Raw genomic sequence first — 27,370 nt, forward strand, 5'->3', positions numbered from 1 at the left:
TTATGTAATTATTAGATATTTTTACACACTAGGTGTTTGCTATACTGTGCACATATACACTGGAGTTAATTTATAGTTATAGGTCTTTGGATTGATATAATTATGTTGCCCAAAGTAAAATTAAATATATCAGCTGAAGTTAATTTTTCTTTAAAAAGTGGTTTTCCTGTCGAGCGCAGTGGTTCACGCCTGTAATCCCAGCACTTTGGGAGACTGAGGCGGACGGATCACTAGGTCAGGAGATCCAGACCATCCTGGCTAACATGGTGAAATCCCGTCTCTACTAAAAATACAAAACATTAGCCAGGTGCGGTGTCGGGCGCCTGTAGTCCCAGATACTTGGGAAGCTTAGGCAGCAGAATGGCGTGAACCTGGGAGGCGGAGCTTGTAGTGAGCCGAGATCGCGCCACTGCAGTCTAGCCCGGGCGACAGAGCTAGACTCCGTCTCAAAAAAAAAAAAAAAAAGTGGTTTTCCTTAAGTGGTGGTTTTTCTTCTGGAAAATATGATACAGAATGGATGCATAAGCGTAGAAAAAGTGAATGGGTACATAGAACACTTTTCCTGGGTTTTCCTAAAACTGAGTTACAGTTCTCAACTTTAATAATATAGTTTGTTTTAGAATAGGAAGCACTTTATGGTAAGTTATGTTGTATGCTTAACTCCATTTGTAACTTAACGGATTTAGCATGGCCCTTTTTAAAAATTGTGGAAAAGGGCCAAGCGTGGTGGCTCACGCCTGTAATCTCAGCACTTTGGGAGGCCAAGGCGGGTGGATCACAAGGTCAGGAGATCGAGACCATCCTGGCTAACACGGTGAAACCCCGTGTCTACTAAAAATACAAAAAGAAAAAAATAGGTGGACATGGTGGCAGGCGCCTATAGTCCCGGCTACTCGGGAGGCTGCGGCAGGAGAACGGGGTGAACCTGGGAGGCAGAGCTTGCAGTGAGCAGAGATCGCGCCACTGTACACCAGCCTTGGTGACAGCAGGAGACTCCCTCTCAAAAAAAAAAAAAAAAAATTGTGGAAAAATGTACATAAGATTTAGCATTGTGACCATTTTTCCATTTTTAAGGGTGTAATTTAGTGACATTGAGTATATTTATATATTTTTTTAATTAATTAATTAATTTATTTTTTTGAGACAGAGTCTCACTCTGTCACCTAGGCTGGAGTGCAGTGGTGCTATCTCAGCTCACTGCAACCTCAGCCTCCCAGGTTCAAGCAATTCTTCTACCTCAGCCTCCCGAGTAGCTGGAATTACAGGCGTGCACCACCATACCCAGCTAATTTTTGTATTTTTAGTAGAGACGGGGTTTCACTATGTTGGCCGGGCTGGTCTTGAACTCCTGACCTCATGTGATTCACCAGCCTTGGCCTCCCAAAATGCTGGGATTACAAGCGTGAGCCACAGCACCCAGCTGATTATGTTCATATTGTGCAACCATCACCACCATCGGTCTCCAGAATTTTTTTCATCTTCCAAAACTGAAACTACCCATTAAACAGTCGCTTTCTATTACCCCCTTTCCCCAGCCTCTGGCACCCACTTTCTGTCTCTGTGAATGTAATTACTCTAGATGTCTTATTTAAGTGGAGTCATACAGTTTTTGTCCTTTTTTTGACTGGCTTACTTACTTAGCATAATACCCTCAAGTTTCATCCATTTTGTAGTGCATGTCAGGATTTCCTTCCTTTTTAGGGCTGAGTAAGATTTCGTTGTACCACATTTTGTTTATCTGTTCATCGGCACTGGGGGATTGGTTCTACCTTTTGGCTATTGTGAATAATGCTGCTGTGGACATGGGTGTACAAGTATCTGTTCCTGTCCCTGCTTTCAGTTCTTTTGGGTATGTACTCAAAAGTGGAATTTCTGGATCATATGGTAATTCTATTTTCAGTTTTTTGAGGGGCTACCATACTGTTATCCATAGGAGCTACATCATTGAAACACCAATGGTCGTGGCTACCGCTGCCCCATTTTACATTCCCACTAACAGTGCACAGGGTTTTAATTTGTCTACATTCTGGATGATACTTTTTATATTCTGCTTTTTGAATAATAGCTATCTTAGTCTTTCTTGCTCCAAGTCATCCTCCTTTACCTTCATATCTACTTCATTTCCTTCTTCCTCCTCTTTGCTTTCTTAAGAGCTGTAATGTAAAACAGTTAGTATTTATCTATGTTAATCTTATAATTTCTGTCTATAGTATTTAAAGTACTAAATTGATTTTTTAATTTGTTTGTGCTCTTTGAGTTTAAAATTTTTTTAAACACTTACGTGAAAGCCTAGGAAAGTCACTAGTACCATCTCTCCTCCTAGGCCTGTCATCAGCTGTCACTCCCCACAGCAATAGATACAAGCAGTGAGGAAAACAGAAATGATTTTCCCTTTTTAAGCTGTTCCTATAGGCCACTGAGAGAGCCTTGTCAAGACAAACGCTCATAAAAACAAATGAGGGCTGGGTGTGGTGGCTCACGCCTATAATCTCAACACTTTGGGAGGCTGAGGCAGGCAGATTGAGTCCAGGAGTTTGAGACTAGCCTAGGCAACATGGCAAAACCCTGTCTCTACAAAAAAAGACCAAAAAAAAAAAAAAATTAACCAAGTGTGGTGGCATGAGCCTGTAGTCCCAGCTACTTGGGAGGTTGAGGTGGGAGGATCACCTGAGCCTGGGGAAGTCAAGGCTGCGATGAGCTGTGATCGTGCCACTGCACTGTAGCCTGGGCGACAGAGCAGAACAGGAAGAAAACAAAAACAAAACGAATGGGACATGTTGACATTTACTATGGTAAACACTTACCTGGGTAATTGTTTGGCAAATGAAGAACAATTGTATTAAACATTTTCTTTTGTGGGTTTTAAAGTAGTTTGTTGCACTTTTAGAAGAAATGCCTTATTGAAATAGCTGATATGGCTGCCTCAGAAGTGCCGGGGAGTCAAGCCAGTCCTAACTCAGTGCCTGGGGATGGATTGCACGAGCCTGGTTTTAATGCCTTTATGGCAGGTCATGTGATGGTCTTTGTGGGAGTGAGACAGGGACCCCAGCCCTGCAGCTCTGGACCCTGGCTCCCTGAATGCCATAATAACGTATATTTGAGTGGCAAAGCTGTACCCCTCACAGTGGCCAAGAGCCAGTTCTCCTGTTCCTCCAAAGCCCACACTCAGAAGATAAAGCTGGCTTGGGGCAGCAGCCGACCCAACTTCCACCTAGCACTGGAGTGGAATAGAGGTATTTGGGTTTCTCTAGCCTGTAAATGTCTTACTTTCAACTAACTACTGAGTTTGGGGTGGGGGGGAGTATCCTGGCAGAAATATCACTGCATTGCCCTGGACCTCCTTCTTTACCCCAGTGTCTAAGGTACAAGGGTACAAGAAAGAAGGCTGACCAGCACCTTTAACACTGACTTTATTTATTTTTAAATCTGAAAATATCTTGGGAAAGTTTTACAAAAAGAAAAAAAGAAATCAACAGAAACAAGTTATGGAAAAAAAACAAAAAGAAAAGAAATGCTTTGTCAATCCATTAGACTTCTTCGTTTGTCTAACCAAAGGTTCAAGAATACAGGTGCTTTTGAGTTTTCTTCTGGCTTTTCCAAAAAATCTCTTTTGCTGTTTTTGCATTATCTAAATAGATCATTCCATTATTATTCCGGAGTATTGTAAAGACTCATAACTTGAATTTTTTTTTAACTGTAGAGTTTTTTTTATTGAAGTGAAATTCATAAAACATTAAGTTAGCCATATAAAAATAAACAATTCAGGCCCATGCCTGTAATCCCAGTATTTTGAGAGGCCAAGGCGGGAGGGCTTTAGGCCAGCAGTTCAAGACCAGCGTAGGCAATATAGTGAGACCTCATTGCTACCAAAAATAATAATTTGCTGGGTTTAGTGGTGTCTAGGCTGAGGTAGGAGAAAAGCTTGAGCCTAAGAGGTGAAGGCTGTGGTGAGCTGTGATCATGCTGCTGCACTCCAGCCTCAGCAACAGAGTGAGACTCTGTCTCCAAAAAATAAAAAATAAAAATAAGCAATGCAGTGGCATTTAGTACATTCACAATGCTGTGCAACCTCTGTCTAGTTCAAAAACATTTTTATTACTCCAAACATAACTTTTTGGAAAAAAGAGCTTAGAGTACTGTTCTTAATTGTTTCATTTGCTAATAGTCTGGTATAATGTACTGAATTATAATTATATTTATCTTCAGGTGATTTCAAGTGTCCTATCAAAGAGGAGATAGCAATTACCAGTGGTGAATGGGAAGTTCTTGGCCGGCATGGATCTAATGTATGTTATTTTATTCTACTGATATGTTTGGTCAGTATTACTGTGTGAATGCAGTGCTAAAAATGAGTGTAATTTAATATGACCCCGGTATATTTTTTTTCGAGACAGAGTCTTGCTGTGTCGCCCAGAGCTGGAGTGCAATGGGGTGATGTTGGCTCACTGCAACTTCCGCCTCCCGGGTTCAAGCAGTTATCCTGCCTCTGCCTCCCAAGTAGCTGGGATTACAGGCAGGTGCCACCACACCCGGCTAATTTTTTTGTATTTTTAGTAGAGACGGAGTTTCACCATGTTGGCCAGGCTGGTCTCAAACTCCTGACCTCGTGACCTGCCCCCCTCGGCCTCACTTTACAGGGTGTGAGCCACTGCGCCCAGCCAACCCCAGTATTTTTTTTTTTTTTTTTTTTTTTTTTGAGACTGAGTCTCGCTCTGTCGCCCAGGCTGGAGTGCAATGGCCGGATCTCAGCTCACTGCAAGCTCCGCCTCCTGGGTTTACGCCATTCTCCTGCCTCAGCCTCCCAAGTAGCTGGGACTACAGGCGCCCGCCAACTCGCCCGGCTAGTTTTTTGTATTTTTTAGTAGAGACGGGGTTTCGCCGTGTTAGCTAGGTTGGTCTCGATCTCCTGACCTCGCGATCCACCCGTCTCGGCTTCCCAAAGTGCTGGGATTACAGGCTTGAGCCACCGCGCCCGGCCCAACCCCAGTATTTTTAAAATACTAAGTTAGGGCCTAAAATTACGTTGTTGAAAAGAAATAATCTTAGTTTAAATTATAAATCTCGTTTATTTTATAGCCCTTTTATAGATGTGTTCCTAAAGGTTATTTTCTTTTCTTTTTTGTGAGACAGGGTCTTGCTCTGTCACCCTGGCTGTAGTGCAGGGCACAATCATGGCTCACTGCAGTCTCAACCTTCCAGGCTCAGACAATCCACCCACTTCAGCCCCTGGAGTAGCTGGGACTACGGCTGTACACCACCACAAGCTAATTTTTAAATTTTTGGTAGAGATAGGGTCTCATATATATTGACTGGGCTGGTCTCAAACCTAAACATCTACTACATCTAAACATCTACTACTTGCCCCTACATTTATCAGTTTTCTTTCATGTCATGTGTACTTGTGATACGTTAGTCTTTCTCTCTTCTCTATTTTCTTTTTCTTTTTTTTTTTTAAATGGAGTCTCACTTTGTAGCCCAGTTTGGAGTGCAGTGTCATGATCTTGGCTTATTGCAACTTCCACCTCCTTGGTTCAAGCAATTCTCCTGCTTCAGCCTCCCGAATAGCTGGGATTACAGGCATACACCACCATGCCCGGCTAATTTTTATATTTTTAGGAGAGACAGGATTTCGCCATGTTGGCCATGCTGGTCTTGAACTCCTAGGCTCAAAGGATCCTCCCACCTTGCCACCTCCCAAGCGTGAGCCACCGTGTCCTGCTCACCATTTTCTTTTCTTTTTTGAGACAGGGTCTGACTTTGTTGCCTAGGCTGGAGTGCAGTGGCACAATCTTGGCTCACTACAACCTCTGCTTCCTGGGCTCAAGCCATCCTCCCACCTCAGCCTCCCAAGTAGCTGAGACTACAGGCACACACCACCACACCCAGCTAATTTTTGTATTTTTTGTAGAGAGGGTTCCGCCATGTTGCCCAGGCTGGTCTCAAACTCATGAACTAAAGCATTTCACCTGCCTCGGCCTCCCAAAGTGCTGAGGTTACAGGTGTGAACCACCACGCCTGGCCAAGCCCACCATTTTAAAATGTATTATTGCTCCTTGATGAGAAAGGGGCATATTCATAGTTTCAGAGCCTAGCAAAAGTTGTAAGTTAGCGTATGGTTTGAAAAGTGAGTTTAAAATCTATTACAGACTACTTGTATCTACATTATAAATTGCATTTACTGCCTGGGCACGTGGCTCACACCTGTAATCCAGCCCTTTGGGAGATGAAGGCTGGAGAATCGCTTGAGGCCAAGAGTTCAGTAATAGTTTGGGCAACATATAAGACCCTGTCTCTGCCAAAAATAAAAATAAAAATAAATTAGTTGGGCATGGTGATGCACACCTGTAGTCCTAGCTAGTTGGGAGGCTGAGGCAGGAGAATTGCTTGAGTGCAGGAAGTCCAGGCTGCAAATGAATTATGATCATATCACTGCACTACAGCCTGGCTGAGTGATACTCTGTCTCATAAATAAATAAATAGATTGCATTTACTTCTGAAGTAGTGATTGTCTTTCATTCATCTGTTTATCTTACCCCACAAATTTAAACTTTAATCCACCACCTGCAAAGAGTGATGGGCATTTATACAGAGCTTACTTAGATTGATAGGGAAAAGGAAGGAAGTCTACCCTCTGTTTTATTCTCAGTACCAATTCAGTGAATTCTTTAAAGAAAAAAAAATTGCCTCTTTGAAGTACCTTGCATTTGTTGCAGCTGTCACTTGGATGATCATATGAGATCCCTAGGGACTCCATCCTGTATGTGTGTGACACATACAGTTGAGGTATGCTGCCAGGATTTAGTGAAGGCCTAAGTGTGGTTTCCTCAAATTGACAGGAATATTTATTGAAGGGTTATGTTTACTGACTACTGTAAAAATCACTTGTAGTTTCTAAAGTGATTAAGGAGACATAATGAAGATCCAGACCCCAGGTTTGTTTTTGTTAGTAAAAACTTTAGAGTGTCTGCTGGGCATGGTAGCTCAAACTTGTAGTCCCAACACTTTGGGAGGCCAGTGTTGGGGGATCACTTATGCCCAGGAATTTGATACCAGCCTGGACAACATAGTGAGACTCTGTCTCTGCAAATAAAATTTTTAAATTAGACAGGCGTGGTGGGGCATACCTGTAATTGCAGCACTTTGGGAGGCCAAGGCAAGAGGATGGCTTTAGCCCCGGAGTTTGAGGTCAGCCTGGGTAACATAGGCAGACTCCATCTCTACCAAAAAAAAAAAAAAAGCAGGCTGGTTATGGTGGTGCATGCCTGTAGTCCCAGTAACTAAGGAGGCTGAGTGGGGAGGATCGCTTTAGCCCGGGAGGTTGAGGCTGCATTGAGCTGTGATCACAATACTGTACTATAGCCTGGGTGTCAGAATGATACCCGCCTCAAAACAGCAGCAACAACAAACACTTTAGGGTATCAAGATGGACCTTTAAAGTCTCATTTCCACTGAGATCCTCACGTGGCCTTCTTGTTATATATCAAAATAAATTTTTGGGTTTTATTTTTGTTTTCAAATATTTTTTTCTGTTGAAGGACCTTGGATGTTACTGTCACCTGAGAAAAAACTCTTACTGTGGAATTCTAGGTTCTGAAAACAGAAAGCTACACTGATGTAAATTTCATGCTATGTGATGGTTGAAGGATAAGAGTCATTACATAATGCTGAGGGAACCCCAATAATTGTAATTGCATACATCTGATCCTTATTTGAGCCACTTAAACATCTACTACTCGCCACTACGTTTATCAGTTTTCTTTCATGTCATGTTTACTTGTGATATGTTGATACGTTAGGTCTGTTTTTCTCTCTTCTCTATTTTCCCTCTTTTTTGGGGGTGGGGATGGAATCTCACTCTGTCGCCCAGGTTGGTATAGTGACATGATCTCGGCTTACTGCAACTTCTGCCTCCTGGGTTCAAGCATTTCTGCTTCAGCCTCCCAAGTAGCTGGGATTACAGGCATACACCACCATGCCCGGCTAATTTTTGTATTTTTAGTAGAGAGGGTTTCGTCATGTTGGCCAGGATGGTCTTGAACCCCTGACCTCAGGTGATCCACCCACTTTGACCTCCCAGAGTGCCAAGATTTCAGGCGTGAGCCACTGCACCTGGCCTTTCCTTCCTTCTATTCTTTTTTTGTGTTTCTTTATTTGGAGACAAGTCTCACTCTTGTCCTCCAGGCTAGAGTGCGGTGGTGCGAAGTCAGCTCATGGCAATCTCCACCTCCCAGGTTCAAGCGATTCTCCTGCCTCAGCCCCCTGACTAGCTGGGATTACAGGCATCTGCCACCATGCCGGGCTAATTTTTGTATTTTTAGTAGAGACGGGGTTTCACCATGTTAGCCAGGCTGGCCTCAAACTTGTGAGCTCAAGCAATCTGCCCACCTCATCCTCCCAAAGTACTGGGATTACAGGCGTGAGCCACCGTGCCTAGCCCTTTCCCTCTATTCTTGATTTGTTTTTTGACTTAAGTTACCTTTTTCCTTCTCTGCTTTTACAAGACTGTTCCCACCCAAAGTTTTTTTTTTTTTTTTTTTTTTTTGAGACGGAATCTCACTCTGTTGCACAGGCTGGAGTGCAGTAGTACGATCTCAGCTCATTGTAACCTCCGCCTCCTAGGTTCAGGTGATTCTCCTGCTTCAGTCTCTTGAGTTGCTGGTATTACAGGCACCCACCACTATGCCCAGCTAATTTTTGTATTTTTAGTAGAGACAGGGTTTTGCCATGTTGGCCAAGCTGGTCTCGAACTCCTGACCTCAGGGGATCCTCTTGCCTTGGCCTCCCAAAGTGCTGGGATTACAGGTGTGAGCCACCGCATCTGGCCACCCACCCAAAGATTTCTAATGGCAGTAATTGGGTAAAGCTTTAAGACTTTTAAGGCTATGAGCTTCTTTTTCTTTTTTGAGATGGAGTCTCACTCTGTCACCCAGGCTGGAGTACAGTGGTGTGATCTCAGCCCACTGCAACATCCACCTCCTGGGTTCAAGGAATTCTCATGCCTCAGCCTCCTGAGTAGCTGGGATTATGGGCACCTGCCACCACACTTGGCTAATTTTTGTAATTTTTTTTTTTTTTTTTTTTTGAGACGGAGTTTTGCTCTTGTTGCCCAGGCTGGAGTGCAACGGTGCAATCTTGGCTCACTGCAACCTCTGCCTCCTGGGTTCAAGCGATTCTCCTGTCTCAGCCTCCTGAGTAGCTGGGATTACAGGTGCATGCCACCATGCCCAGCTACTTTTTGTATTTTTAGTAGAGACAGGGTTTCACTATGTTAGCTAGGCTGGTCTCGAACTCTTGACCTCAAGTGACCTGCTGCCTCCACCTCCCAAAGTTTTGGGATTACAGGCATGGGCCACTGCGCCCAGCCACCTGTGAGTTTTTTATTGTTGAGGGTGGTTCTCAAAGTGCTGGACCAGTGCAAAGCGTCAGCATCACCTGGGACCTTATTAGAAATGCACATTCTTGCCGGGCGCGGTGGCTCAAGCCTGTAATCCCAGCACTTTGGGAGGCCGAGACGGGCGGATCACGAGGTCAGGAGATCGAGACCATCCTGGCTAACACGGTGAAACCCCGTCTCTACTAAAAATACAAAAAAAACTAGCCGGGCGAGGTGGCGGGCGCCTGTAGTCCCCAGCTACTCGGGAGGCTGAGGCAGGAGAATGGCGTAAACCCGGGAGGCGGAGCTTGCAGTGAGCTGAGATCTGGCCACTGCACTCCAGTCCGGGCGACAGAGCGAGACTCCGCCTCAAAAAAAAAAAAAAAAAAAAGAAATGCACATTCTTGGCTAGGCACAGTGGTTTATACCTGTAATCCCAGCACTTTGGGAGGCCAAGGTGGGCAGATCATCTGAGGTCAGGAGTTCGAGACCAGCCTGGCCAACATGGTGAAACCCCGTCTCTACTGAAAATATAAAATTAGCCGTGTGTGGTGGCACATATGCCTGTAATCCCAGCTACTTGGGAGGCTGAGGCAGGAGAATCGCTTGAACCCAGGAGGCAGAGGTTGCAGTGAGCCAAGATGGCGCCACTGCACTCCAGCCTGGGCAACAAGAGCAAAACTTGGTCTCAAAAAAAAAAAGAAAGAAAGAAAGAAATGCACATTCTTGGGCCCACCTCTGACATCCTGAATCAAACTTTGTTGGTGGGGCTTAGTAATCTGTTGAACAAGCCCCCAACCCGATTATGATACTTCCGTTGGATGTTAAGTAGTTACAGGAAACAGGAAAACCACTGTCGATGGTGGTGAGGAATGGACTGGTTATTTTTTTAGTTTTGAAAGGCCTGACTCCCATCTGCTAGGTCAAAACAGAACGAGTCCTGATCTTTTGCAAAGATTAACACATACTTGTAAAGTTTCATGAATATTTGTTTCCTATCATTTGTATGCTTTCTGTATATGTCATATGGGCCTACTTAATCCCAACTGTGTTGATTTCTGTTTATGCATGCTAAAAATATGTTTAGTGATGAAGAGACAGCTTCCTGCGGGGGGGGAAAGACATTTAAAAATAACTTGCTTTTAGAAATATATATGTGTTTTCATTGCTGTGTAAAAAATTTGCTTTTTTTTTTTTTTTTTTTTTTTTTTTGAGATAGGGTCTTGTTCTGTTGCCCAGGCTGGAGTGGATTGGCATGATCATGGCTCGCTGCAGCTTCAAATTCTGGGCTCAAGTGGTCCTTCCACTTCAGCCTGCAAAGTAGCTGGGACTACAGGGATGCATCACCATGCCCAGCTAATTTTTTCATTTTTTGTAGAATTGGGGTCTCCCTATTTTGCCTAAACTGGTCTCAAACTCCTAAGCTCAAAAGATCCTCTCACTTCAGCCTCCCAAAGTGCTGGGATTACAGGTGCAAGCCACCACATCTGGCCAAAAATTTTCTTTTCTTTTCTTTTCTTTTTTTTTTTTTTTTTTTTTTGAGACGGAGTCTCGCTCTGTCTCCCGGGCTGGAGTGCAGTGGCCGGATCTCAGCTCACTGCAAGCTCCGCCTCCCAGGTTCACGCCATTCTCCTGCCTCAGCCTCCCGAGTAGCTGGGACTACAGGCGCCCGCCACTTTGCCTGGCTAGATTTTTGTATTTTTTAGTAGAGACAGGGTTTCACCGTGTTAGCCAGGATGGTCTCGATCTCCTGACCTCGTGATCCACCCGTCTTGGCCTCCCAAAGTGCTGGGATTACAGGCTTGAGCCACCGTGCCTGGCCAAAAATTTTCTTAAACATTGTTTGAGTTGGCTGGTAGAAGATTTACAGGAACAATAAAAGAAAGCCATTTGTTGAAATCATATTGTAATTTGAGAAGAATATTAAGTGAATTCAGCTATTGAGTTTACTTGCGGTTTTTTTTAGTTCTGAATGAAGACTTAAAAGATCTTATCCATGTTTATTTGTAAACTACACCAGTATTGAAACTGTGATTTAGTTCCATTATTCCACAACCCAGTAGAAAAAACACTTTTGCAAATTGTGCAAAAGACCAAAAAAGTACAGCCTAAAATAATATAACAGTGACTAATAAATGTACAAGATAGTAAAATTAGACTTTCAAGTATGTATGAATGATTGACCTATATTACAGCTATAGCTACTTGGTAGGCTGAGGCAGGAGAATCGCTTGAACCCGGGAGGCAGAGGTTGCAGTGAGCCGAGATCGCGCCACTGCACTCCAGCCTGGGCAACAAGAGCGAAACTTGGTTTCAAAAAAAAAAAAGAAAGAAAGAAAGAAATGCACATTCTTGGGCCCACCTCTGACATCCTGAATCAAACTTTGTTGGTGGGGCTTAGTAATCTGTTGAACAAGCCCCCAACCCGATTATGATACTTCCGTTGGATGTTAAGTAGTTACAGGAAACAGGAAAACCACTGTCGATGGTGGTGAGGAATGGACTGGTTATTTTTTTAGTTTTGAAAGGCCTGACTCCCATCTGCTAGGTCAAAACAGAACGAGTCCTGATCTTTTGCAAAGATTAACACATACTTGTAAAGTTTCATGAATATTTGTTTCCTATCATTTGTATGCTTTCTGTATATGTCATATGGGCCTACTTAATCCCAACTGTGTTGATTTCTGTTTATGCATGCTAAAAATATGTTTAGTGATGAAGAGACAGCTTCCTGCGGGGGGGGAAAGACATTTAAAAATAACTTGCTTTTAGAAATATATATGTGTTTTCATTGCTGTGTAAAAAATTTGCTTTTTTTTTTTTTTTTTTTTTTTTTTTGAGATAGGGTCTTGTTCTGTTGCCCAGGCTGGAGTGGATTGGCATGATCATGGCTCGCTGCAGCTTCAAATTCTGGGCTCAAGTGGTCCTTCCACTTCAGCCTGCAAAGTAGCTGGGACTACAGGGATGCATCACCATGCCCAGCTAATTTTTTCATTTTTTGTAGAATTGGGGTCTCCCTATTTTGCCTAAACTGGTCTCAAACTCCTAAGCTCAAAAGATCCTCTCACTTCAGCCTCCCAAAGTGCTGGGATTACAGGTGCAAGCCACCACATCTGGCCAAAAATTTTCTTTTCTTTTCTTTTCTTTTTTTTTTTTTTTTTTTTTGAGACGGAGTCTCGCTCTGTCTCCCGGGCTGGAGTGCAGTGGCCGGATCTCAGCTCACTGCAAGCTCCGCCTCCCAGGTTCACGCCATTCTCCTGCCTCAGCCTCCCGAGTAGCTGGGACTACAGGCGCCCGCCACTTTGCCTGGCTAGATTTTTGTATTTTTTAGTAGAGACAGGGTTTCACCGTGTTAGCCAGGATGGTCTCGATCTCCTGACCTCGTGATCCACCCGTCTTGGCCTCCCAAAGTGCTGGGATTACAGGCTTGAGCCACCGTGCCTGGCCAAAAATTTTCTTAAACATTGTTTGAGTTGGCTGGTAGAAGATTTACAGGAACAATAAAAGAAAGCCATTTGTTGAAATCATATTGTAATTTGAGAAGAATATTAAGTGAATTCAGCTATTGAGTTTACTTGCGTTTTTTTTTAGTTCTGAATGAAGACTTAAAAGATCTTATCCATGTTTATTTGTAAACTACACCAGTATTGAAACTGTGATTTAGTTCCATTATTCCACAACCCAGTAGAAAAAACACTTTTGCAAATTGTGCAAAAGACCAAAAAAGTACAGCCTAAAATAATATAACAGTGACTAATAAATGTACAAGATAGTAAAATTAGACTTTCAAGTATGTATGAATGATTGACCTATATTACAGCTATAGCTACTTGGTAGGCTGAGGCAGGAGAATCGCTTGAACCCGGGAGGCAGAGGTTGCAGTGAGCCGAGATCGCGCCACTGCACTCCAGCCTGGGCAACAAGAGCGAAACTTGGTTTCAAAAAAAAAAAAGAAAGAAAGAAAGAAATGCACATTCTTGGGCCCACCTCTGACATCCTGAATCAAACTTTGTTGGTGGGGCTTAGTAATCTGTTTAACAAGATTAGTTATAATCTTGTTATAGCTATAGCTGCAATATAGCAGAGTATTTTTTCCCCTATAAAGAGTGTTATTTTAAGGAAATAATTCTTGTATTTTAAGAAAAACAAACATTCTGACCAGATGGGAAACTATACGGTGTGTAACTCAGGTGTCCTTTTTCCTTCAGGGCAGGACCTATTCTTAGCTATAAGTCATGAACAACCAGGCATGGTGGCTCATGTCTGTAATCCCAACACTTTGGGAGACGGAGGCAGGAGGATTGCTTGAGGCCATGGGTTTAAGACCAGCTTGGGCAACATAGTGAGGCCCCATCTCTTTAAAAACATTTAGAAACTTAGCCAGGCATGGTAGTGTATGCTTGTAGCTACTCAGGAGGCTGGGGTGAGAGTATAGCTTCAGCCTCGGATTTTGAAGCTGCAGTGAGCCGTGATCGCATCATTGCATTCCAGCCTGGGTAGCAGAGGTGAGACCTCAACTCTTTAAAAAATAAATAAATAATAAGCAAAATTAACTCAGGTTTATTAATAGTGGCAGCAAAAAAAAAAAAAAAAAAAAGGCGTAAGTCAGGAAGTGACTCAAGTGATTCTAAATAAAATTGGGGGTTAGCTTTGCCAAGGTCATGTTAGCCCTGATTTTGTTATTGTTGTTATCTTGTCAGATCCAAGTTGATGAAGTCAGAAGCCTGGTATATTTTGAAGGTACCAAAGACTCCCCTTTAGAGCATCATCTGTACGTAGTCAGTTACGTAAATCCTGGAGAGGTGACAAGGCTGACTGACCGTGGCTATTCACATTCTTGCTGCATCAGTCAGGTATTAAGTTTGTTTAAAAAGGGTTTTGTGTCATATTAAAACTCTCTGCTTATGTAATACTCCTTTTGAATGATGTGAAATTGGCCTGCAAAAGCCTAATTCTCTAAGGAAAAGCTTTAAAAAGCTTAACTTCAACATTGTTTATGTATATAAATAGTCTCTTACAATACTCCTGCTATATCATTAGTGTAGATGTAACAGCAGATAACCTTTTCTGCCTCCCTGAGGAAAAATATGATTGTTTCTTCCTTCTCTAGCATTGTGACTTCTTTATAAGTAAGTATAGTAACCAGAAGAATCCACACTGTGTGTCCCTTTACAAGCTATCAAGTCCTGAAGATGATCCAGCTTGCAAAACAAAGGAATTTTGGGCCACCATTTTGGATTCAGCAGGTATTCTTTTTTTCCCCGATCCTGACGTTAAGTAGGATGAATATGTTAGTACACTAAACTTGTGTCATATTTTCACATTTCCTGAACAAGTCTTCCCATCTCTCACCACTTCCTGTCCCTGAGCTGCTGAGTTCCTGATAGATCCCACTTCTCCTGTTCTGTTAACTACTGAATAAGATGGGTTACTTCTCACTCCAAGCAGGAGCAAGTCTGGAAGGCCTTTTTGAAAATAAGATTAAGGCCAGGTGCAGTGACTCACGCCTGTAATCCCTACATTTTGGGAGACCGAGGAGGGTGGATCACTTGAGGTCAGGAGTTCTGTACCAGCCTGGCCAACACAGTAAAACCCCGTCTCCACTAAAAATACAAAAAATAGCTGGGCGTGGTGCTGTGTGCCTGTTGTCCCAGCTACTCGGGAGACTGAGGCATGAAAATCACCTGAAGCCGGGAGGCGGAGGTTGCAGTGAGCTAACACCACTGAACTGCAGCCTGGGTGACAAAGCAAGACGTTGTCTCAAAAAAAAGAAGAAAATAAGATTAAAATAGTCAAGGTATCAGCTAGGAAACAGTTTATTCACAAATTTTGATGATTTCTCAGGTAAACAAATGAACTTGAAGATAATAGTATTCTGAACTGGTAAGACTTTTTGAGCAAGGAAGCTGCAGCTTTGGAGAATAACCAGCTGATAGCTTTCTTAAACTTTTGAAGCACTTGTAATGGCCATCTTAATAAAAGAACACTTGCTCTCTCTGGAATGAGAGAAACACTGAATTATCTGTTTAAAATGTTTGATTTCTTAAACATAAAGAATGGACTAGGCTGGGCGTGGTGGCTCACACCGATAATCCCAGCATTTTGGGAGGCCGAGGTGGGCGGATAACAAGGTCAGGAGATCGAGACCATCCTGGCTAACACAGTGAAACCCTGTCTCTATTGAAAAAATACAAAGAATTAGCCGGGCATGGTGGTACACGCCTGTAGTCGCAGCTACTCAGGAGGCTGAGGCAAGAGAATTGCTGAACCCAGGATGCAGAGGTTGCGGTAAACTGAAATTGCGCCACTGCTGTCCAGCCTGGGCAATGGAGCAAGACTCTGTCTCAAAAAAAAAAAAAAAAAAAAGAATGGACTGGTTTTATGTATCCTCTAATTCACTTTAATCCCCAATCTTTTTTTCTAGTATTTTTACTAATTCACTATTTCTGCTAAGGGATTAAGAAATTAGGCCAGGCGTGGTGGCTCATGCCTATAATCCCAGCACTTTGGGAGGCTGAGGTGGGTGGGTCATTTGATATCAGGAGTTCAAGAGCAACCTGGCCAACATGGTGAAACCCCACTTCTACTAAAAATACAAAAACTAGCTGGGCGTGGTGGTGGGTACCTGTAGTCCCAGCTACTTGGGAGGCTGAGGCAGGAGAATCACTTGAACCTGGGAGGTGGAGGTTGCAGTGAGCCGAGATCACACCACTGCACTCCAGCCTGGACAACAGAGTGAGACTCTGTCTCAAAAAAAAAAGAGAAATTAGTACAGAACGAAAAAATATGTGTATTTTAATGTCCATAAGCAGAATCTGAATTTGTAGTATGGTGATGATCTCTGCCTAGACTGTAAATTATCCGCTGTACACAGACACTTAGGAGATGTCTGTATAGCCTTGGTGAACCAAACTGATGATGACTTTTTTCTGAGTTCTGGTTAGGCTTATTTTCTAATGATCAGAAGCAAATGTTTTTGGTCACCTACCATGAAAAATTAAATTGACTAATAATTTCCCTCACCCCCTACCCAGCTTTATTTGTTTCTAACCAGATAGATGGTTTAACCAACAATAAGTTACATTGAGCATAAAGTATTTGTATAGTTCTTTACATAGACGTTTCCTAGGCTCCAAGGATTATTGATAACATTCTGTGTCTGCTTCTGAAATAATTTGATATGTTTGTTTTGTTGTTGCTTTTTATATGGTGGGTTTTTGTTGTTGTCAAGACAGTGTCTTGTTCTGTCGCCCAGGCTGGACTGCAGTGGTGCAGTCACAGCTCAATGTAGCCTCAACCTCCTGGGCTCAATCAATCCTCCTGCCTCAGCCTCCTGAGTAGCTGGGACTGCAGGAGCACACCTCCATGCCTGGGTAATTTTTTAATTTTTTTGTAGAGACAGAGTTTCGCCATGTCACCCAGGCTGGTCACAAACTCTTGGGCTCAAGCAGTCCACCCACCTCAGCCTCCCAAAGTGCTAGGATTGTAGGTGTGAGCCACCGTGCCTGGCCTAGTTTTGTTTTTAAAGATGAATATACTCTTGCTTAAATTCTAGCTTATCATCTGAAAGAGGGGTGGTTAGTTTGTGTTGGAGGGGCTGTCTTTTAATATCTTCTTTCTTGTTCCCAGATTGAAGCACTCCCATAAGAACTCTTTTGTAGACTGTGGTATGTTACCTATTCACAGGTCCTCTTCCTGACTATACCCCTCCAGAAATTTTCTCTTTTGAAAGTACTACTGGATTTACATTGTATGGGATGCTGTACAAGCCTCATGATCTACAGCCTGGAAAGAAATATCCAACTGTGCTGTTCATATATGGTGGTCCTCAGGTGGGCATATTTATATACATATATACATACACCCATATGCATATGTATTTTAGATCTTTTGTTTTTTAAATGTCTAGTCTGTTGTTTAAGATTTTGAGCATTGTTGGGCATTTGCTCTTAATGACTGACTGTAGCTTATATTCTAATTATTCAGTTTAGGGGGTCAGGAAACTGCTTTTTGTTAGAGGTTTAATTTATAAATCACTAATTATTATTATTATTATTTTTTTTTGAGATGGAGTTTTGCTCTTGTTGCTCAGGCTGAAGTACTGTGTGCAGTGTTGACTCACTGCAACCTCCACCTCCCAGGTTCAAGTGATTCTTCTGCCTCAGCCTCCCAAGTAGCTGGGATTACAGTCATGCACCACCATGCCCAGCTAATTTTTTTTGTATTTTTAGTAGAGATGGGATTTCACCATGTTGGTCAGGCTGGTCTCAAACTCCTGACCTCAAGTGATCCACCCACCTCAGCCTCCCAAAGCGTTGGGATTACAGGTGTGAGCCACCGCACCCTGCCACTAAGTCAGTTCCTTAATTTGCAGTGTGGACTATAACTCTGTGTAGAGGAGTGGGGTATTCATGTCAGTAGGTAAATATGTTGCTTTCTATGTAGATAAACTTGTTTGGGAAATAAAATGAAATAATTAAATGTCTTGGTAAATAAAAACAGTCTTAACGGATATTTTCAGAAAGCCTTGGTAGCCTAATAAATTCTTCCTCTTCATTCTAAAGCTGTATCTCTCAAGCAAATTAAAATATTTTTATCAGCTAGTTATGGTAACTGTTATACTACTATTTAGCACAGTAAGAAGTTTATACCTTGATTTTCCTTATTCTGGATTAAGTATTAGCCAATCACTGTTCAGTAAATACTTTGACTATTGGAGTAAAATGTTTTGACCAGGCACGGTGGCTCACGCCTGTAATCCTAGAACTTTGGGACCTGAAGTGGGAAGATCACAAGGTCAGGAGATCAAGACCATCCTGGCCAACAATGGTGAAACCCTGTCGCTACTAAAAATATAAAAATTAGCTGGGCATGGTAGTGCGTGCCTGTAATGCCAGCTACTTGGGAGGCTGAGGCAGGAGAATCACTTGAACTAGGGAGTCAGAGGTTGCGGTGAGCCGAGATAGTGCCACTGCACTCCAGCCTGGTGACAGAGCGAGACTCCATCAAAAAATATATATTTTGGATGGGTGTATTGGTTAATTGCTAAATTTTAAAATTGTTTATTCTTGATTATATATCCTACACTGAGCCTTGGAAGAAATTAAAATATAATTACAGTGTTTTCATAATACAATCCTTAGACTCAGTAATACCCTTTATAATTAATAATTATACCCAGTTATTTAGTATCTGGAAATGTATCTACATACCAAATTGTATGAGGTACCTATAATAGGCAAATTCATAGGGATAGAAAGTAGAATAGAAGTTGTCAGGGACTAGGTGGAAGGAGGATGGGGAGTGTTTTGAGTGTTTTGTTTCTTTGTTTGTTTCTTTGTTTGTTTGTTTTTGAGACAGAGTCTCACTCTGTCTTCCAGAGGCAGCATCTCAGCTCACTGCCTCATCCACCTCCTGGGTTTAAGCAATTCTCCTGCCTCAGCCTCCCTAATAGCTGGGATTACAGGCGTGCACCACCACGCCCGGCTAATTTTTTGTATTTTTAGTAAAGACGGGGTTTCACCATGTTAGCCAGGCTGGTCTCGAACTCCTGACCTCAGATGATCAACCCACCTCAGCCTCCCAGAGTGCTAGGACTACAGGTGTAAACTACCGTGCCTGGCCGGGAGTTATTAATGGGTACAGAATTTCTGTTTGGGTGATGAAAAAGTTCTGGAAATGGATAATGGTGATGGTTACACAACAGCATGAATGTATTTAATGTCATTGAATTGTATGCTTAAAATGGTTGAAATGGTAAATTTTATATATATTTTACCATAATTTAAAAAAGGTTAGCCAATTCAATTAAAACAATTTTTTTTTTTTTTTTGAGACGGAGTCTCGCTCTGTTGCCTAGGCTAGAGTGCAGTGTCGCGATCTCGGCTCACTGCAACCTCCACCTCCCAGGTTCAAGCAATTCTTTTGCTTCAGCCTCCTGAGAGCTGGGACTATAGGTGCGCAGCACTACATCTGGCTAATTTTTATATTTTTAGTAGAGACAGGGTTTCACCATGTTAGCCAGGATGGTCTTGAACTCCTGACCTCAGGTGATCCACCCACCTCAGCCTCCCAAAGTGCTGGGATTACAGGTGTGAGCCCCTGCACCCAGCCAAAACAAAATTAATTGTTTAGAATACTTTATGCAGTACAGCTATGCTTTTTTGCACTTACCGAACAGTCATATTTGAAAGACTATGAGTGAATTTCACCATGTGGTTTTTGAAAAGCTATAGGTGACTTAGGATGATTTATTGATTTCTTTCTCAAAATGTTCTTGGGAAAAATTCAAATTTGATGAGGCCAGAGAAGAATGTGGGCTGGGTGCGGTGGCTCATGACTGTAATCCTAGCACTTCGGGAGGCTTAAACAGGAGGATCACTTTAGCCCAGGAGTTCGAGACCAGCATGGCAAGATAGGGAGACCCCCATCTCTACAAAAAGTAAAAACATTAGTTGGGCATGGTGGCAAACACCTGTGGTCTCAGCTACTTGGGAGGCTGAGATAGGAGGATTGCTTGAGCCAGGAAGTTTGAAGCTGCAGTGAGCTGTAATCATGTGATTGCACTCCAGCCTAGACAAGAGAGTGAGACCATGTGTCAAAAGGGAAGAAACAGAAGAATCTGGCCTGGTGTGGTGGCTCACGCTTGTAATCTCAGCACTTTGGGAGGCTGAGGTGGGAGGATTACTTGAGCCCAGGAGTTTGAGACCAGCCTGGGCAAGACCCCCATCTGAAAAAAAAAAAAAAAAAAAAAAAAGAAGAAGAATCTGGTGTTCAATTTGCAGGGAGATTTTCCCATGAGATTTCACATGATATAGTGCCCCTGTCCCTTCAACCTCTTGGAAGATCATTCATCTTGTTTGATGACTTCATTTGGGTTAATTATGAAGAGACTCCCTAATATAGGACTAGGTCTTTTTAATAGCACTCAATAACATTGTAAAATTTGTTTAAATCTTTTAAGAGTATGATGTTCATGTGGTCAAAACTGTTCTTTGGTGTGTATTCACGTCTAAGTGGAAATCTGTTGGAACAGCAACAGTGTCACAATTCATAACGTGAAGTGAATTACTTTGTCACCAAAGGCAGCAATTTCTATAGGTCAGAAAAGAGTGAAATACAAGAAAAACAACAGATATTTCCCACTAAAGTTATCAAGGATCAGTTCCTTAAACTCTCCTTTATTAACAGCTGTGTTTCTAAGCATTTATTTGACAAGGCTGGGTGAGGTGGCTCGTGCCTGTAACCCCAGCACTTTGGGAGGCTGAGGTGGACGGATCACTTGAGGTCAGGAGTTTGAGACCAGCCTGGTTAACATGGTGAAACCCAACCCTACTAAAATTACAAAAATTAGCCGGGCATTGTGGTGCACACCTGTAACCCCAGCTACTCGGGGACTGAGGCATGAGAATCGCTTGAACCTGGGAGGCTGAAGTTGCAGTGGGCTGAGATCATGCCATTGCACTCCAGCCTGGGTGACAGAGCAAGACTACATATCAAAAAACAAAAGTTTGTGTAACAAATACTTACAATATTTCCTAGAATGTGCCAGACACAGTTCTGCAAATAAAAATGCAAAGAGATCAGGCTAGATGATAACAGGACACAGGTTTTGAAGAATTGATACTGAAGGAGACTTTTGGATTGCCAGTGCCGAAAGGCAGTATATTTAAGTGTTCATATCAAGCAATTGAGACCATCTTCTATACATGGTAGCAGACAAAGAAGTGAGGTGGTTTTCTTTAAATGTTCATATTTGTGTTCTTCTCTGCCTAGTATTTCTTCTTTCAGCACTCTCCCTTTAAAGACAAATCTTTAGCCAGGTGCTGTGGCACACATATTAATCCCAGCTATTCAGAGGCTGAGGTGGAAGGATTGCTTTAGCCCAGGAGTTCGAGGTGAACTATGTAGTGAACTATGATTGCACCACCATACTCCAGCCTGGGGTACAGAGTGAGACACCATCTCTTAAGTAAATAAATAAATACAGGTACCTTTACCCACCAAACACCCTCTTCCCAAGGTAGAAATGGAAAAAAAAACATTCTCCTATTTCTCTTTTTCATTCACTCATTTAGCAAACAGGTATTAAGTTCCTGTGATGTACTAGGTACTGTTCTAGGCAGTGAGGATACCCAGTGAACATGTCAGACTAATGTTCCACTTCATGGACCATAAAGGGAAAATAATAAGCAAACATAAAAAGATATGATGGTGAGACCCCATCTCCACAAAAAAATTTAAAAATTAACCAGGCATAGTGGTGCACACCTGTAGTCCCAGCTACTTGAAGACCAAGGCAGGAAGATTACTTGAGCCCAGGAATTTGAGGCAGCACTGAGCTATGATTGTGCCACTACACTCCAGCCTGGAGACCCCATCTCTTCAAAAAAAAAAAGGTATGATTTTTGTTTGTTTGTTTTTTGAGACAGAGTCTCTCTCTACTGCCCAGGCTGCAGTGCAGTGGTATGATCTTGACTCACTGCAACCTCTCTGCCTTCTGGGTTCAAGCAATTCTTATGCCTCTGCCTCCTGAGTAACTGGGACCACAGGCACTCCCCACCATGCCCAGCTAATTTTTTGTTTTTAGTAGAGACAAGGTTTTGCCATGTTGGCCAGGCTGGTCTCAAACTCCTGACCTCAGGTGATCCACCCGCCTCAGCCTCCCAAAGTGCTGGGATTACAGGTGTGAGCCACCACACCTGGCCTAAAAGTATGACTTTTTATAATGGAAGTTCTATGAAGATTTGCTGGGAAAGGGGATGGCAAGACCTCTCCTGAGGTTACAAACATTGACAAGGAATGAGCCATGCAAAAGATATGAAAGAAAAGCATTCCAGACACAGAAAACGGTAAATGTCAAGTTCCTGGGACTAGAACCAACTTGATAGTGTTGACAATAAGGTTAGAGTACAGTGCACATGGAGGGAAATGGTATGAGATGAGGTCAGAGGTAGCCAAAGATCTCAAGGGCCATGTAGACTTATTCTGAAGGGTAATGGTAGCCAGTGGAGGAAGCCAAGCAGCAGTCATGTCTGATGTCTGATGGGGAGGAAAGTTTTTCTTATTTGTCCTTGTAACTGTCATTCGAATAACACAGTTCTTCAGGGTAGAAATAATCAGTTTAGTAACTTTTTATATTGGGTGGATTGATTCACTTGTATGTAATTAATATCTAAGTTAGAATTTTAAAGCCTACGGTTGTTCAGTAATTGCCCTGAACTTGAGTGTGAAGTTAAGCAGGAAGCAACATAAACATGAAAAGACTTAAGTTAATTTAAAAATAAATGACTTAAAAAATTGCATTTTAAAGGTAAAATAATAGTGAAATTAAGCTTTCTATTTCTTTTTTTTTTTTTTGCTCTCTCTGAGTAACTTTATTTTGGAGGAGTTCCATAAGCATTAGGAACATACATAAAATGACACACCACTGTTGACAATGAAAAAAAAAAAAACAGCATTTGATATTTTCCAGCTTTTTAAGTTAAAAAAAAAATGATTCAGTTAAAACAAAAGTTTAGATATTTTAGCAAGAATCACCTTGCAGGACCATAATCACATTTAAGCCACTGACTTATTGTTAATGGAAAAAATTCACACTGCATCTAGTTACTATAGTATTTCTAAGCATAATCACAGCTGATTGAATGCAATGTGATATATACCAAAATTCATATGGATGTCACACAGTGACAGCATTGTACAAGTAACATTAATGACCTCCAACAAACACATTTTAAATTAGACTGGTCAAGCTAAAAGGAATGTTGGAGCCAACAGAAATGTAGTGGAATTCAGATTGTCTAGTAAGACTTGAAACTATACATTAGAATGATGTGAAAACTAAATACTGGTGGAACCCTAATACTAGCAGCAACTGTTACAGCCCTCTTAAAAGATTTGTAAAATCTGGCAAATAAAGATAATACAATTTTTGAGAGAATATAAAACTTTATATACTTCAGCATAACCCACTTGCTTTAAATCAGGTATTTTAAAACTGGGAGTATATTCCAGCTGTTGCTTTTATAAAAGTTCTAAAATGAAGCAGATTTAATGCTGGAATGCGGAATCCTATTTGGGTATAAAAACCCAAAAATGAACTATAAATATATCTTGGTTCAGAAATCAAGATATATGAATCACTTGAAGTTGGCAGTACTAAATAAAATATCAGCACCTTTTAGCTAGGTTGCTTGAAGGGCCAAGCAATGAGATGAGGACTGTCCTAATTCAGTGCCCAGTGCTGAGAATAATCTATGTATAAAACTTCTACTTATTATAAGGAGGCCATGGAGTAAGTCAGTAAGCTTTCTATTTCTTGCAATGCCCTGCCACTCTTGGGTTTTTATATGCTTCCATATGATAAACTGAAGTTGTGTTTCTTCCTCAGGTGCAGTTGGTGAATAATCGGTTTAAAGGAGTCAAGTATTTCCGCTTGAATACCCTAGCCTCTCTAGGTTATGTGGTTGTGGTAATAGACAACAGGGGATCCTGTCACCGAGGGCTTAAATTTGAAGGCGCCTTTAAATATAAAATGGTGTGTGAGCATAAAAACACTTTTCTTTTACAGACATTTACATTTTTCTGGTGCATTGTTTGGTGTGAAACCCTTGAAAGAGAGTTGGGGGAAGGGGCTATGAATGAGTGAATGAGAGTGTATCTGTGTTAGAGTTTGGGAGTGGGAGAGAAGATGCAACTTCATGTACACTAGGCTAGCTCATGTGTACCTATATGTAACTTTGGAGAACTGAGATAGAGCCACTTGTACATAGAAATACCCTCTCTATTTTGTATGTTCACTTGGGTAGAATTTAGCACCATTTAGCTTTCAGCATCCTGGACACTGTTGAGGAATAATTGAGATTTGTTCTGTCCTCTGTGAAGAGGGAATCCAACTGGTTAGTGCCTTCCTTGTGACAAGCCTCTTTCTCTCTACAGGAAGCTTTAAATGCTACCTTTTAGAGATGCCCCATGTCCTTTCTGCTGCTTTGGGAAATGATGAGAATCCGATGTTCCTTTTGCACAGTAAGGCAGTTACTGTGTTTGCCAGTGTTATTGGACATGCTGAGTAAGACATGGGGATTTTCTCCCACAGCCAGTTCTTTGACCTTATGTTGTATTCTCATGTAAGTTTTTTTGTTTTTGTTTTTGTTTTTGGCTTAGTGAAGTGAGATTTGCGTGCACTGGCAGGCCTAGTAATATAGACAAGGTGGTGGTGGTAGGAATTAGGACCTTAAAGAAGTAGTATGTTCAGTTCCTAGAGATAACATAATAGGGAAATAAGAAGATAGGGCCTCAAGAGCAATTCCTTCTGCTTTACTGCACCAAAAATTAAAAAGGAGAAGTAGGTCAGGTGCAGTGGCTCACACCTGTAATCCCAATACTTTGGGAGGCCAAGGCAGGAGGATCACTTGAGCCCAGGAGTTCAAGACCAACCTGGGCAACATAATGAGACCCCCACCTCTACAAATAAGTTAAAAAATTAGCTGGGCATGGTGGCGCATGCCTGGGGTCCCAGCTACGTGGGAGGCTGAGGTGGGAGGATCACTTGAGCCTGGGAGGTTGAGCTACAGTGATCCATGGTCACACTACTGCACTCCAGCCTGGACAGCAGAGTGAGACCATGTCTCCAAAAAAATAAATAAATAAAAAGGAGAAGTAAAATTAATTACTTAAGGGGCTAATTTTTTGTCTTTGGGTATAGAAAGGCTTGTTACAAGGAAGATGCCGACCTCTTAGCAGACAACAGAACAAATGGAAATGGGAAATACCCAAATAGCAAGGGACAGTTTGAGTAGCAATAGGAAGGAGCTTTATGACTAAGTGGTAACTAAACTCTAGGACAGGCTAGCAACAGAAGCTATAGGCCCCTATCTCCAAATAGATTTTTTAAAAATTTGAGGGAGAGGGGGCAACAGAATCTCAGTTGGTAGTAAATTCTAATCTAAAAAAACCTACAGGGCCGGGTGTGGTGGCTCACACCTGTAATCCCAGCAATTTGGGAGGCCGAGGCGGGCGAATCACTTGAGAGGTCAGGAGTTTGAGACCAACCTGGCCATAGTGAAACTCCGTCTCTACTAAAAAATACAAAAATTAGCTGGGCATGGTGGCGCATGCCTGTAATTCCAGCTACTTGGGAGGCTGAGGCAGGAGAATCACTTGAATCCAGGATTCGGAGGTTGCAGTGAGCCAAGATTGTGCCATTGCACTCCAGCCTGGGTAACAGAGTGAGACTCCATCTCAAAAAATAAATAAAATAAAAATTAAAAGACCTACAGGTATTTTTAGTAAAAGCATTTATCATCTTTAAAAGCACTCTTATGAGACTTTTATTCATCAGAATCAGTGAAATGTTCTCCCTTTTTTGACAGGGTCAAATAGAAATTGATGATCAGGTGGAAGGACTCCAATATCTAGCTTCTCGATATGATTTCATTGACTTAGATCGTGTGGGCATCCACGGCTGGTCCTATGGAGGATACCTCTCCCTGATGGCATTAATGCAGAGGTCAGATATCTTCAGGGTATGTGACTTCCTATTATACTCATTTTTGCAATAAGGGTAGATTTTTCTGTAAATAGAGGATATATAAAAATGTCTATTTCCTGAAGGTTTACAGAGTTGGCAATGTTTTTTTGGGTTTTTGTTTTTGTTTTTGTTTGAGACAAAGTCTTGCTCTGTCGCCCAGGCTGGAGTGCAGTGGCACAATCTTGGCTCACTGCAACCTCTGCCCCCTGGGTTCAGGCGATTATCATGTCTCAGCCTCCTGAATAGCTGGGATTACAAGTGCCCGCCACCACACCTGGCTAATTTTTTTTTTTTTTTTTTTTTAAAGTAGAGATGGGATTTCACCATATTGGCTAGGCTGGTCTCAAACTCCTGACCTCAAGAGATCCATCCATGTTGGCCTCCCAAAGTGCTAGGATTACAGGCATGAGCCACTGCACCTGGCCCAGAGTTGGCAATATTGTAGAATGTTAGGGTTTGTATGTTTAAGAGCCATGTGAAATGTATATATATCTTGTTTGTTTTTTTGTTTGTTTGTTTTGTTTTGTTTTGTTTTGAGACAGAGTCTCGCTCTTCACCCAGACTGGAGCACAGTGACATGATCTTGGCTCACTGCAGCCTCCACCTCCCGGATTCAAACGATTTCCAACTAATTTTTGTACTTTTAGTAGAGATGGAGTTTCACCATGTTTGCTAGGCTGGTCTTGAACTCCTGACCTCAAGTGATCCATCTGCCTTGGCCTCCCAAAGTGCTGGGATTACAGACGTGAACCACTGCACCCAGCCTTCAAGTTTTATATGTATATATGTGTGTCTGTGTGTGTGTGTATTTTTCTTTTAAACATATATAATGTTTAAACATCTGTCAACTGGATAACTAGTTACTGACTGTTTATAGATACGTGCCAAAGAGTATAGGAGATGGTTACGATTAGTAAAGCACATACAGCATACCTATTGGATTGTAATTACTTAATTGTTGGACTGCAAGCTATGAGGGCAGGGACCTCTTTGCTCTGTACACCACTGTATCCTCAGCAGTCAAGCCTAATGCTTGGCACATAGTAGGCCCTCAATAAGTGAGTTGAATGAGTGAATTATTAAATGTATAAATGCTTACAATTCTGTAAACAAACTTGGAAAAATATACTAGAAGAAAATACATAAGGATGATAATTGTTGAGAATAGGAATTATGAGTAGTGTTTCTTTTTTAAATATTTCAATAACATGATGTTACTTTACAGTGAAAAGTAATTTTTAAAATTTTTATTTTTTATTTTATTTTATTTTATTTTATTTTCTATTTTTTATTTTTTTGAGACGGAGTCTTGCTGTGTCACCCAGGTTGGAGTGCTGTGGCCGGATCTCAGCTCACTGCAAGCTCTGCCTCCCGGGTTCATGCCATTCTCCTGCCTCAGCCTCCCGGGTAGCTGGGACTACAGGCGCCACTGCCTCACCCGGCTAGTTTTTTTTGTAGTTTTTAGT

General features: G+C 42.0%; 1 protein-coding gene across 10 annotated transcripts in view; it reads left to right on the top strand.

The window, feature by feature from the left end:
• The window catches only part of DPP8 (dipeptidyl peptidase 8), a 79,328-nt gene that overhangs the window by 40,434 nt on the left and 11,524 nt on the right, over window positions 1-27,370 (top strand). For 4 of the 10 annotated variants that reach the window (XM_010355507.2, XM_010355506.2, XM_030930565.1 and 1 more), the window contains 6 exons: window positions 4,207-4,286; window positions 14,074-14,226; window positions 14,484-14,619; window positions 17,060-17,205; window positions 23,766-23,912; window positions 25,747-25,899. In XM_010355507.2, coding sequence (XP_010353809.1) covers window positions 4,207-4,286; window positions 14,074-14,226; window positions 14,484-14,619; window positions 17,060-17,205; window positions 23,766-23,912; window positions 25,747-25,899 — 815 coding nt within the window. Of the gene's footprint in view, window positions 1-4,206; window positions 4,287-14,073; window positions 14,227-14,483; window positions 14,620-17,059; window positions 17,206-23,765; window positions 23,913-24,313; window positions 24,502-25,746; window positions 25,900-27,370 lie in introns of all 10 variants that reach the window. The other 6 variants (XM_030930569.1, XM_030930568.1, XR_004057309.1 and 3 more) reach the window with 5 other exon arrangements.

The sequence above is a fragment of the Rhinopithecus roxellana genome, chromosome 5 (assembly GCF_007565055.1).
Source record: "Rhinopithecus roxellana isolate Shanxi Qingling chromosome 5, ASM756505v1, whole genome shotgun sequence".
Lineage (NCBI taxonomy): Eukaryota > Metazoa > Chordata > Mammalia > Primates > Cercopithecidae > Rhinopithecus > Rhinopithecus roxellana.